Consider the following 14,232-nt stretch of genomic DNA (forward strand, 5'->3'; position numbering starts at 1 on the left):
TGACACGCACAATGATTGATGGGTAGAAAGTTGCATTAATTAATTGTTTTGTTTGTCAAGGGAACTTGTTTTTTTCTAACCCTCTGAAATGATTAACAACAGGGTTACTGCAGCCATAATTTGACACGCAGGGATACGCATGAAGTGTGCAAAGTGATACTTTTGAAAACATATTTGCTTGATTTATCTAGATTTGCTGTACAACTGTTTGCTTTGGGAAGTTTTCAAAATTGTTGTTGAGTGTATTTAAGTTCAACTTTAACAACAAAAAAAGAGATTGGTAGTAAAACTAACCGCAGAGATGGACTTTTTGGACAAAACGTGTCTAAATAAAATCCATGAATTATCTCTTGTTGTGCAGTGTTCTTACAAAGTGTGTATGCGGTCCTCCTTAATGCTTAAGCACAAGTGTGTGTTCGCGAAGGTCTACTGAAAGTGATTGATGAGAGCTTCAGGCACTCTATCTGCCCAGGCTGTGCCAATATTAACCTGTGAGGATGAGGGGGCTGTAATCCCGCCCCCCCCCCCCCCCCCCCCATCCCTTTCTTCCAGACTCAGGAACATCAACACACACACACACACACACACACACACACACACACACACACACACACACACACACACACACACACACACACACACACACACACGGTATTTTGGTGACAGTACCATTTCTCACCACTGATATCCTGATGAGTCCAATGAAGCCTCCCAACACTCAATAAAACACACATATTCACTCACACGTGCACAAACGCACAAGTAAAAAAACACACGTCAACTCCAACACATGGAGCTCCACAGATTAATCCACCTGCAGTTATCTGCTGTAATCCAAGTTTATGAGCAAACATGTACGCATAAAAAATCTATTAAGGCAATAAAGCCTCCATCATTTAGAGCAGATTCCACACAGACGTGTTGGGATGATGCTCGTGTTTTAAAGCCACTTCCCAACTGTGTGTGTGTGTGTGTGTGTGTGTGTGTGTGTGTGCGTGCGTGCACAAAACTACACACACAAAGAGGAGAATGTAGTTGGAAAACGAGAAGAGTGCAGATCTCTGCGACAGCACGCAGCGCGACAGTCTGTCTGCCATTTGGTTCTTAACTGAGTAAATTACTACTCATATTGCCACCCCTCTTCTTTCTCCCTCTGCCACCCTCAGACACACAGATTGCCTTTTCTTATAAATTATCAACATGTTAGATTTAAAATCCACTTGCTAACTGTCTGAGACCATTAAGATCTGTGCACAAAATCACGTGGCTCTTTTGTTAAATTCTGCAAAGACATGGCGCAGCTTTCTTCTAAACTTTACTTTTTCTTATAAGCCGAGTGAGAACCGACAGTCGGACTGAAACACAAACCGTTCAGCTTTTTAATTGTTGATGAAAAAAATTGGAATTGATTGATTTAGGTTGCAAAACTGCATGTCTGGCATTTATTTTCCACTTCTTTGAGGCAACGTTGAATGAAACATCTTCATTGTGTGGTGGAAAAAAGAAAAAGCTTTGATTAGGAAATGTTAAATGGCCTGTATTTGATATAGCGCCTTCTAGAGTCCTGGAACCCCCCAAGGCACTTTACAACACAATCAGTCATTCACCCATTCACACACACATTCACACACTGATGGTGATGAGCTACGATGTAGCCACAGCTGCCCTGGGGCGCACTGACAGAGGTGAGGCTGCCGAGCACTGGCGCCACCGGTCCCTCCGACCACCACCAGCAGGCAACGTGGGTTAGTGTCTTGCCCAAGGACACAACGACAGCGACAGCCTGAGCGGGGCTCGAACCTGCAACCTTCCGATTACGGGTCGCCCCCAACTTTGTTGGTGTGAAAGTGTTTGGATTTTAGCTGAGATTTGTGCTCAACTTCATTGGAAAGAAGCATCTTTCATCAAGAGACACGTCCAAGAAAAGCTAACTCTCTGCAACATTCACGAGGAGAGAAACAAGTTTTCTGTAGCAGCTTTTGGAAAGGGCATCAGATATTCAAACGCAACGTCCTTGTTTTTACAGCAGAATTTAGTGCGGCGTTGCAAAAGGTTTTCATTTGAACATAAACATTTCTACATTTCCTTTACTCAAACCTTTAATGTCTTTTCTTCACCTGCCTACCTGCTTTTGTCACACTTTGCATTCGTTTCCTGCGCGCACGCAGTTTGCAGCCTCATCTTTCTCCCACACTGGGTCCCAATGCACACAACACACACACACACACACACACACACACACACACACACACACACACACACACACACACACACACACACACACACACACACACACACACACACACACACACACACACACACACACACACACACACACACACACACACACACACACACACTTCCCCTCCTTCTCACATTGGTTGCCTTTGCTCCACAGGTGGCAAGTCTTTAGCGGCTGCGTGCAGTTCTCCCAACCTGCCGTCATTATGCACAATAGCCTTAGGTACAAAACTCGGGCCTCATAACTCACGCCCTGCGTGCGTAAATTCCCGTGCAAACACAGTCAAAGCAAAAACACATTTCCTGCTGTCGCCAACATCTCTGGCAAAGAATTAATCAAGCGTTCATCCATTTAGGCTCTTTGCATACCCTTTCCGTCATAACACAGAACGCTAAGAGACTTGCGAGCTCTTCTCAGGCGATCGTTTCGCCACCCTGATGAATCCATCAAGCGAGGTTTGATTTATACATCTGTCTGTGATCACAGCGGTACAGCTACAGTAAATGGGGTGGCAAGGAGCGAGCTGACACCACCCTGCTCAAACACGCACGCATGCAAATGTGCACACACATGTGCAGCATATACCATTTGCCACACACGCGCGCACACAACATACACACACAGTCACCTCCTGTTCACACTTGTGCTCACACACAGTCTTGAACAAGAGTATTACTGCTTACGAAGTTTTTGGAGAGAGAGATAAGAGGAGGGAGGCAATAAAGTTTGCAGACAGAAAGCCAAATGTCTGTAAGTCGGTCTGTTGCTCTATGGGCCCTCTCCACATGCTTTATTCACTCGGCTCAAAGTGTGGAGGAGTTTGGGGGCCAAGATCCAAGCACTGAGTCAGTAAATGTATAAACTGCTTTGTTATGTGTTTGCCCTCAAAACCCAAAGAAGCCACAGGGGGAGAAAGAAAACGGGGAAGAGGAAGAATGAGAAGATGCTCTTTTCTTTAGGCGAGATGAGGAAGGCGCATCAGTTGCAACAAAGTGAGGAACGATAACTGCGCTACTGTGGAGGGGTTAGTCGTAACAAACCAAATGGATTTCATCATTGGTTTATTACACTGCAAAAAAACCCAAACAAACTTCTACAATGTGGTGAAAAGCAGCAAAACAATTCCAGGTTACAGTACTTTAATATTAGTAAAAATGATCTAATAAAGTTGTTTAATTGTTCGACTATCTGACACACCTCCAGCAGAAAGAGTGCTTTATAATCCAAGAAGCAAAATCCCCGGAGCACAAGAATGACGTTAAAGTCATGGAAGTAATAGAGACCTAGAGAACCGGAGAGGCGGGGCACCCTGGCTCCCTGGTCTTCAATCTTAGTCCCTGGGAGGCCCACCCTGCACCTGCTGTCTCCCAGTGCTTCTCATCAGAAAAGCATTTACCGAGCGCCGTGGCTGCGGGCCCCTTCATTAGCGAGCATAATTATTTGTGCAAGTGGCGCAGGGCAAAACTGGCCCTGCATAAACAAACAGAAGGGCCGGAGGACTATGAACAAACAACACATTAGAAACAATAACTGTCACCAAAATCAAATCTAAAGCCAACACATAGCCAAAGCTTGGACACACATGCACCGTCACAGATCAAATGAAATCATTTATGTAGTTAGTTAAAACAGAAACGAAGCACCCTGAAACATGATGGGATCTCTTGTTTGTCTCAGATTCTGCTTGGAGATTCCTTTACGATGGCGTTTTTGCCAATGATCTCCTCTTTAGTTCAGATGTTCTGGTTCTGTTGCCTTCAGGAAACATCGCGAAGGTCGTTTTTGTTGATCCGTTGAGGTCAGGACCAGATCTAAAACTTTGAAGGCTCAAGCCGCAATAATATGTTTAAAAATGGTGGAAAAAACAAGTATTATTGATTGTTGAACTATTGTAAATAATAACGGGGGAGTGACATTGGATTCTTGTTCAGAAAGGGCAAATTTTGTGGCCTTGGAAAAGATATTTAACTTCTGAGCTTCCTACACCCTCTATGGGTGTATTTTAGGTAGAACAGCAATGATTTGATTTTAAAAGTTGTTTATCATTATGCATAAAAAACAGTCATTAAATGAACTATGATGGATTTCTTCAATGTTAATTTTTAAAAGTTCACTAATCAATTGTAGCTAACATATTTATATAATATAAGTGTGCACTATTTAGTTTTTGAATGATTCCGAACAAAAAATATCAGACAGATCCTGTTGGGGTAATCTTGCTTTAGTTACACAGGAAATTAAAGAAAGCAAGAGCAGAAAACAGCTACTAATTTACAAAACTGCACTTTAAAACAGGGTTTAAGAACCAAAAACACTAACATGTATACCTTTCTAATCAAAATGAGCATTTTAGCTAGAATAAGAAAGCTTTACGTGTGACAGACATGATGAATCTTAACCCAGAGTTTGTGCGTGACGCCAAATCCAAACACAAACTTTATTCCTTTGAAGAAAAGAAAAATCAAAGAAAAATGCGTGGAAAAAGCTTAAAAAAACAAAAAAGCTCTGAGAACATATTGCGATTCTTAGTTGTCCACATTAACGTGAGTAAAAACACATTATTCACATGTTCACAGATCTGTGTGCACATGTTTGTGGCTGTGGGCTCCTGTCCTTCCCACAGTTCATCAACTCCACAGCATGACCACTCTTCATCCAACTGCAGCCTCATCTGCCAGCTCTAATTTCTGAGCTGTGGAAATCGCAAACGCACATTCACAGGCATGCACAAGTGAATATTGCACTTTTTGTGTCATTTGTGTCAAATAATTGATATTCTGAGTTAAAGAGTAAGTTCATTTTTTAAAAGGATGAAACAGATCGGTCGACTGTTTATCAGGAGGCACTAAAGCATTCGTGTCAAACACAAAGTGATTATGGAGTAAATAAAAACGGAGTCTTTCTGTACATTTTTCTGGTTCGGTGTTGTTTTAACGGTCCAAACTCCTCACGTTCTTGGTATTCGTCCCCACAAAACCCCCCTAATGTCCGTTTTGACTCGACATCTTAACTGGAACACCATCAGAAGTATTTTCATTTTCAGCAACAGGTACCCCAGAGTGGATGAAACTCTGGCATAAATCTTTTCCTGTCTGGAAAAACAAAATTCTTAGGCTATAGCAAAAAAAATTAAGCTACGCAAAGCAGAATCAACTTTCTCTCTTCCGCCTGGATGAGCTTGTTTATTTCTATTTCAGAGGGAAGTGAACATTTCCTTATTTAGATGTCTTGCTCTTACCTTTAATTCATAATCCACTGGTTTGCCAACGTTTGATTATTGTGTTGACAGACGAGGAAATCGTTCTTTTGAAAACTGAAACAAAAAATATTGACAACTTGCTGAATTTCAGCTGGAATGACAGAAATATTTGCATCTGTCTGAAGCGCAGCGCTTCCAAAGGAAGGAATGGTGTTTCATTTGCACTTCCATTACAGAGCAGCGCCCAGACTGACTAATGTGTGTTTGTACAGTAAACAAAAATACATTAGTCAGTGTATATGATGTGTCCATATCGTTACCCTACCCGCAAATATCTTTTTCTTCTGCTAACTAGGCAATCACCGCCACGTTTCTCCCCCACCCCAAAATTTGCAAGTCCTCCCTAACTGCTGTCAAACACACACACACACCCCAAAACACACTCTGAGAAACACACAGCACATAAACCATTAAAGACTAATTGAATCTAATTTATTTAGTTTTCTGGAAAGAATCATTTAAGGCAGAACTTCCCTGAGCCCCTCAATAAATGACTCTCATACCGTTTTACTCTCTTTTCAAACACAATTAAAAAATAATATATAAATATATACACACTGCAAATGACATGCATATAAGGGGTTCATTTTGGAGCCCGATCTCAGGTCATTAGTAACCCACCATGACGCTGTGGAGTTGGGGTCCGCTGGCGACACGCAGGCCCCTGGCCATTTATTCTATATTAAGTCTTTAATGGGCCTCTCTCTCTCTCCTCCGCTCCCTCTCCATCTCCATCTCTCCCTCCTGACACGCAGCATGTCGGCACAGCGCTGGTAAAATATGCACAGAAAGTCCGGTGCGCACACACGAGCAAGGCCATTCAAATGAATGGTTATTTATTCGCTAAACGAGGATCTGGGTGTTTAATGTTCCTTGGACGTTAGGTAGTTTTCTGGGGGAGGAAGAGCCATACCCCTACGGCTACAGACATAATTTATTTTACACATAGCCTAATACCGCACGCTAGGCAGCCGCTGAGAAAAATGGGCTTTGAGAAGGGAATATAAAAGAAAATAATGAATGATTTTTTTATTTCAGTGTGTGTGTGTGTGTGTGTGTGTGTGTGTGTGTGTGTGTGTGTGTGTGTGTGTGTGTGTGTGTGTGTGTGTGTGTGTGTGTGTGGGGTGAAGACATTAGAGGTTGCAGCGGGAGGAGGGGAAAAAAAAGCAATGGGTAGATTTAAAAGCTTAAACCCCCAGTTTGCGTTTTCTTTTTGTGTGTGTGTGTGTGTGTGTGCGTGCACAAAACCACAAATGTGAAGAAGCGAGTGACAGCGCAAGTCAACACAAACACTTCACAAAAAAAAAGGAGCGTGTTGAAGTTTTCGGATGCCAGCGGGGGAGATGGTGATGCATGGCTGTGCAAGAGGCTGTCGGGCCTCCATCTACATCTCATCCAAATGCAGAACTTCAGAGGGGCTCCTCCACAACGCAAAACACCTCCAAAATGGGACGCGGTGCAGGTGTGGGGAGACCAACACAACAGAGCCATCAAAAGTTACTCCACAAACTAAAATGATTACTTTTTACCTTAGTCTTCATTCATCTTTTAGAAGACAGCAAATCATTAAAAACTTCTGGGGAAAGTGGATGAAAGTTTGTCTGAATATAATAAGGATGATTTTATTACAAATAGTAGCAAAACTGTTCATTTATCAGTGCTTTAGACCTAAGCTTGAATATTCAGTCTTTTTTCTCAAAAAATAAATGTTTCAATGACATAAATATATCAACATAATTACACATTTGGCATAATGATCAGCTTTTTTTAAAGATGGCACTAAGGAATAAATCTACCTTCTTTTCTGCGGTCAGTGAGGCGAGCGCTATCGTCGTCTCTCCATCCGAAAACTCCTTCAGCTCCATCGGCAGCAGCTGCATTAAGTCTACATCCAGCCAGCACACACAAACAGACTGACAGTTATATGAAAACACACACAAAAAGGTACAAAACAGTTTCACAACAGACAGAGAAAAACACAAGCATGAATATCCTCTCTGGAAGAGAGAGCTGGCCAAAAGGAGGTTTCAGAGTCGTCGAAACTTTGATACGCTACTCAGAATCACTAAGTTGAAAGTAAGCAGCCAAATAACTATTTTCTTTTAAAAAAGTGTAAAAACGTGTTTTTCTAGAAGGACTTTGAAATCTTTGCAACACAAAATGTAAAATTGCCTGAAATAAAAAATAAAAAAGTCCTCATTTCTTTGTTGTATTCAGTCAAGCTTCTTGAACGTTGCAATCGTGTTCCATCCATTCACTTACTGTGTTTTACGCTAAGCTAAAGGAGTGCAGGAGAATGACCGAGCTAATTAAAACATTGTTTTTTACCCACTAATCCCACTCAAGGAAAATATGTGAACAGACAAAATTTCTATTTTGAGTGGAATATCCCTTTAAAGGATGGAGCCAACACTTGTTTTTACTTTGAGAAGCTTTTTGGGTTACGTTTTATACATCTTGCACAGAAATAACATCTTGAACAAACTAAATATAATCCAGATATAATCTCTGGTGTAGTGTAGCTAACAGAATGGACTTATTTACTGTGGCACAAAATTTTCCGGTTTTAACGGAAATATTTTTAAAAGGTGTCTGACGGGGGCGGTTGTAGATGTGGTCGAGGGTGGGCCAGTGCAAGCTTGGACCCCCCCCCCCAATGGCCCCCTGCTTTTTTTTTTTGCCTAATGCAAATGTGGAGCCAAAACATGAATTCAACACATTTATCTTGAAGGTGCAGGAAACTTGTGTAATCAATAAGTTTGCAGTGTTCTCTGGCAGGAATGAATGCCTTGCGAGCCGCACTTGGGGCAAAAAAAAAGTCTGCTGCACCAGAGAGTGGCAAAACACGGCAGGATTTGGAGTCTTCCTGATATTTGGACATCTAGTCTCAGATTGGATACCACTGACTTGCAACGAGGATGTTTTATCGCCACAAATAACAGAAGGCTGGAGGAGCTTCTGCTGTGTGGTGGAGTTGCTAATGCTAAGGGTTAGCTTCTACTAGTTGAGATGTTCTCTGCTGTTTCCTGGATGCTAAAACAACAACAGCCTTCACCGTCGTGAGTCAAGATGGTTGAGTCCATTAATGTTAAGTGACAGTGTGACATCTGTCAGACTTTTCAAATCCTAGAGTTTCACCGTCTATTTTCTATTAGAGGCTAATTCAGGAGATAGGTGTAGGAGACTATTTTCATGTTCAGCCTGCATGAAAGTGTCAGAGTGACTGATTATATCAGAAATGATCATTAAAAAAATGGCTTTTCATTGTTCCACACCTTTAAATTTAAGAGATGCTTAGACAAATATTTCTGTGTTTTCACTGAGATAATTCAGATAATGTATTTTTTGTTAGATCATTTTGAAACTAATTGAAATGCGGTTGTTATTATATTGTTGTAAATACTCACCAAGTCACCAAGTCTGGCCCCTCTAGAACCTCCCTTGGTCTCTGGTTATTTTAAACGCCTCCATTATGTCACATAACATTTGAACAGGCGCTTGTTTGCAGCCATTTTTTTATTTAAATAGATTAATCAATCATCTTTTGAGGTCGAGATGACATGCTGCTGTTCTGTTGACAATTTTCTGTAGCCCTGCACACATTTTCCGACCCCTGACGTCCCAAACTCCACCTTTCTGAAACAGGTTTTTGGGCTTTGATGTCAAAATGAGCAAATATTTGTCACTTCCTGTTGGCTTTGCAGAACCACAAGGGTTCCATTCAGACACTCTGAATACATCCACTCATTTCTAAATGTCTGCGAGCCACCCTGACTTGCTCACTTATGTTATGTGCGTTAAGCTACGGTCCAAGTGTTCCGCGTTTTCAGAAACACACCTTGCTGCCTCACTTCTGTCGACTCGCCATCGGCCCACTGCTCCAAGGATCTCATGAGCTCCTCCAGCTCCTCTGACTGACAGCCATGTTTGAGCCACAATGCTTCTCTTTGCAGTCGTAAGGCCTCTAGAGAAACACACACACACGCACACGCACGCACACACACACACACACACACACACACACACGCACACACACACACACACACACACACAGGGATCCAGTCAGCAAGTGAACCCTTATTTACACAATAAGTTCACTGTTAGCTCAAAGATAAGCACGACATACTGATGAGTGTGTGCCTTACAAGCCTGACTTTCTAGTAATCAGCTCGAAAATACTGCTTGAATTTAATTCAATAAGAAGCACTTGGCACGGGTAAAGTCAACAATGTGTAACGGTATGAAATGACTGTTTTCCACCAAAAGTCATTTCCCCCCTCTCCTCTGACACAGAACTGGTCTGCATGAGATATGGCCTCAAGGTCTCATGCATTTGCTTCTAAACTGCTTTCTTTCCAGCTCAAGAGAAGAATGAAGAATGGACTCTCTCCTTTTAATAAATCGAAGAACTCTAGTTTTAATAAAGCTAATCCAACAAAGTGTTAGTCAATAAATAAGAAGTGACCGATCTGTGAAATCAAAATATTAATTACTTTATTATAATCCTATAGAATATAATAAGTAATATGACTTTAAATGTTTCCACTAGGACTGATCTCACGTAGCGTTAAAAGACATTACACATTGCTTTCACTGATCCAATCAGAATCTGCCAGATCTGACGGAGGTGTGGTTTTGGTGGTGCTTGGTAAATCTGTCAACTTTTCATTCGACCATATACCAAAACGTCCGAAGTATAAAACTATGCCCACGCCATCTTTAACGCCAGTTCAAAGCGTTCGAGATAAGTTGTCGGAGTGGCGAATCCATAACTTTCCTCTTCAGCCAAAAGAACCAACGACAAGCTGGATAAAATCTGTTGCTGTTCCAATTGCTGCAACGGTTCCTTTCAGAATAAAAGCTGAACCATCAAGACTCAGGTTTGGGTCTCACCAGACGCCAACAAAATTGTCGTGACCCGGAAGTATCTCAAGACGGGTGGTCGGCTGCCGTGGCTGCTTCTACAGGCTTCGGCTCCACAAGGTCAAGCTGGACCTTTACACCTCCTGATCTAGAAGGGGACTTCCGCTAAGGGTATGTAGACGGACAAATGGCGTAGAATGTGTTTATGAATCTCCTAATCAAAGCTTAATGCGAAGACATCACCTTCAGTTCCCATCAGAACTAATCGCTTCTTCGGATTTGCTGGTTCTGAGCAACATTCCACATTACACCATTCTCCGTCTCATCCACCTTAGTTACACCATACATTTAGTGTTAAAGTGAGTCTAGTTTAATTTGTTTAGTAATACATTTTTAAACTTTTAAACTTGACTCTCTCTCTTCTGTTATCTCTGAGTGAATACGAAGTTGTTTTCTAATCCCTGCATTAAAAAGTTCCAATCTTCTGGTTTAAAATAATCTCACAGATCCATAAGGTTGATTTCATATTTGCTATGGAATCTTTTGTCTTATGGCTTATTAAATAACATGTAATTTAAATCATTACAAATGCAAATGTCAAATGATTAGAACTAAAGAATATGAATTATTAAAAATAACTGTAAATTGCTTGCACACAAAAGGTCTCCTCCTCCTGTGTAACGTTGCCTTTGCGTAGGGATGATGCGGTCTACAAACAGAGCTGATCTATTGGCTTGTTGAGGAATCAATGAACCTGAAAATGCATCGCACAAAGGACTGTCACAAAGAAATATGAGAAGTCGACCACTTACAGCACATTTATCTCCTGCTCCATTCATCGCTCTGCTCGACTCACAGAGCTCAATCTTGACATCTCCCTACAGTAAATAAATGCTTTGCTGACGGGGAGGAAAACCACCAGAGCCTCGAAGAATGAAGATCAGTCACTTGTGTTGTTTTTCTCCACAGCTGATTCACACGTTTTATGAATCTGAATTCTCGAGTAAGCATCCTCAAGAGCAACTTTTCCTGAACAGCCTTCCCATTTAATTAATTTAGCTTTTACATTTTTCATTATATATTTCATCATTCAAGTTCTTACAGATTTACAGAAAACCGTTTAAAAAGGAGAAGAACTTAAATTATGGATTTCTGATTTTTTTCTAAACGTTTCATCCCCTCTTCACCCCTCATCTCACTTTTTCCTTTCATCTCTCCTGGTGGGTGCTAAGCGAGTCATGTCAGAGGATTTGTGTGTGTCCTCCTTCATCGCCCCATTACTCCCCCTAGGAGGGGGGACAACGCTTGTGACTCCCTCACCTCCCAGAGCCTCCCCCAGCGTTGTTCTTCTCTGCTCTGCTGCCTCTTGAAGAATCTCTCTGGCGACCATTGCCAACACGGACAGTGTCCTGCCATCCGCCTCGTTCCGCTGCACGTCATGATGGACCACTTGCAGGATGCTGGACTCTAAAGTGTGATTTTCAGAGCTAGGAGAGGATGCAACAGTGAAGGGGATGAAAATGGCAGCTTTAGCTGAAGTTCTACACATCCAAGCCTGATTTGTGCATTGTTGCTACCTTTCAAGCAGTCCATCTCTCAGCAGTGTGAGCAACAGCTTTCCAGACTGATGAAGCTTCACAAGGTCTAGATCCTCCTTCCAGAGCAACAAACTCTCATCAAGTTTTATCGTCTGTAGATACCTCACGGTCTCTTCAGGTAGCACGACGCATCGCTTTCTGCACAGCACTGGCACACACACTCCTCCTGATGACTCCTGAAATGATCAGAGATGCACACCAGATATAGGAATCATTTGGTGGTCCCGTGCATACAAACATTATTAGATAAATTCCAGTAAAAAAAAAACAGAAGAAAATCATTTGGTTTTAAATTTTTGAAGCTTTTAAATTTGTTTAAAATAAACTAAATGAAAAATTCTATGACAAAAACAAAACAAAAACTGTTTAACACAAGCAAAATCAAAATGCAGAATAAAAAAGTAAAAACACAACATGTACCTCATGAATTATTAGTCTTTAAATCCCACTTCTGCAGAGAAATAATCACTGGATCAATGTCTGTGGACTGATGATTGAATCACCTTGGTTCTTGTTTCCCTTTCAGCCCCTTTTTAAAGGGATACTAGGCAGTTTTGCTTGCATTTAGCACCCCCTAGTGTCCATTATGAATTGATTGTGGTTAAACCGAAAATAAAACGTATCCCGTCGCTATGAATTTGTCTTTTTAACACATTAATCTAACTGCTGAAATGTCTCCTTAGCCTTTATTAGTTTCTAGAGGAGCGGTTCATCAATGAATCAAACATATCAGCTGTGTTCACTATAACAGGGGTATTCAATTCCAGGCCTAAAGGTCCGGGATCCAGCATGTTTTAGTTTTAACTCCGCTTCAGCACACCTGATCTCAATCAGCAGGCGATTAACAAGCTTCTGCTGAGCCTAATGATCTGCTGCACAGGTGAATCAAGTGTGATGAATCAGAGAAACCACTAAAAAGTGCTGGATACCGGATCTCAAGGACCAGAATTTAATACCCCTGATCTATAACATGTGCTGGAAGCAGACTCCAACTCCACCATATCAGCTCCACTCCACTCCGCCTCCAATCCTGTATTTTTCCATTCCATTCCACTTATTTGATAGAGCACATTTAAAAACAGCATGTGATAAATGGCGAACCTCATCTCTGTATGCTGCGTCATCGTTGTTATGGATAAGTCCTACAAGAGTGGTGTCATCTGCAAACTTTATGATCTTATTAGAGCGATGCATAGGAATGCAGTCATGGGTGTAGATGGTGAACAGCAGGGGGCTAAGCACACAGCCCTGAGGTGAACCAGTGCGGAGCATCAGAGTGGATGACCGCCTATCACCAAACCTGACAGCCTGTAGGCGATTGGTGAGGAAATCTTTGACCCAGCCACAGGTGGTAGGGGGGAGGTTCAGATTGATCAACTTGGCTACAAGAATGTTCGGGATTATGGTATTAAAAGCAGAGCTAAAATCAATAAAAAGCATTCTAACGGAGGTGCCGGGGTTCTCCAGATGTTGCAAAGAGGAGTGGAGAGCATTAGATATGGCATCCTCAGTGGACCGGTTTGCTTTATATGCAAACTGATAGTGATCCATGCTGGGTGGGAGGAAGTCCTTGATATGTTTTTGCACCGGCTTCTCAAAGCACTTGGTCACCACCGGTGTGAGTGCCATGGGTCTGTAATCATTGAGACTGTTGATTTTAGTAGACTTGGGGAGTGGGACTATTGTTGTTGATTTCAGACAATATGGAACCGTCGCTTCAGACAAGGAGCGATTGAATAATTTGGTAAATACCATGGACAGCTGTTCTGCGCAGTTCTTCAGCACCTTGCCAGGAATACCATCTGGACCAGCCGCTTTCCTCTGATGAACAGCCCTGAACACGGTGCGAACCTGTTGTTCTTGAAGTGTGAGCATTTGTGTATCTGATCTGAACTCAGCAGGTGATGTTATAGGAGTGGTGTTAGTTGTGGGGAAGCTGGTATTCTCGAAACGAGCAAAGAAATAGTTGAGTTCCTCAGCTAATGAAGCTCCTATTTCAGTGCTAGATCTGCTATCCTTGTATTTGGTAATGTGTCTCAGTCCTTCCCAGAACCTCCTTGGGTTGCTGTCAGCCAGACGTTGCAACAGCTTGTTGGTGTAGCTCAATACAGCCTCCTTGATTCCCTTTTTAAGATCAGTCCGTGCCCGTCAGTACTTGGCCTGGTCTCCCGACGCGTATGCAGCATTACGTGCCTTTAATAGTACCCTGACCTTACTCGTCATCCAGGGTTTACAGTTGGGGTAGATCCGAACCTGCTTGTGAATGATAA

General features: G+C 42.1%; 1 protein-coding gene across 6 annotated transcripts in view; it reads right to left on the reverse strand.

The window, feature by feature from the left end:
* Positions 1-14,232, reverse strand: part of LOC107394009 (prune homolog 2 with BCH domain) — a 43,770-nt gene that overhangs the window by 21,550 nt on the left and 7,988 nt on the right. For 4 of the 6 annotated variants that reach the window (XR_008559226.2, XM_054731496.2, XM_015972711.3 and 1 more), the window contains exons 3-6: positions 11,942-12,138; positions 11,685-11,851; positions 9,340-9,465; positions 7,298-7,386 (exon numbers count right to left, since the gene is read on the reverse strand). Coding sequence is in view for 4 of the 6 variants with exons in the window: in XM_054731496.2 (XP_054587471.2) it covers positions 7,298-7,386; positions 9,340-9,465; positions 11,685-11,851; positions 11,942-12,138 (579 nt within the window). In the remaining 2 variants the exon portion in view is untranslated. Of the gene's footprint in view, positions 1-5,480; positions 5,537-7,297; positions 7,415-9,339; positions 9,466-11,684; positions 11,852-11,941; positions 12,139-14,232 lie in introns of those variants that run through there. The other 2 variants (XM_054731497.2, XM_070546120.1) reach the window with 2 other exon arrangements.

Source organism: Nothobranchius furzeri, chromosome 17 (genome assembly GCF_043380555.1).
Source record: "Nothobranchius furzeri strain GRZ-AD chromosome 17, NfurGRZ-RIMD1, whole genome shotgun sequence".
Lineage (NCBI taxonomy): Eukaryota > Metazoa > Chordata > Actinopteri > Cyprinodontiformes > Nothobranchiidae > Nothobranchius > Nothobranchius furzeri.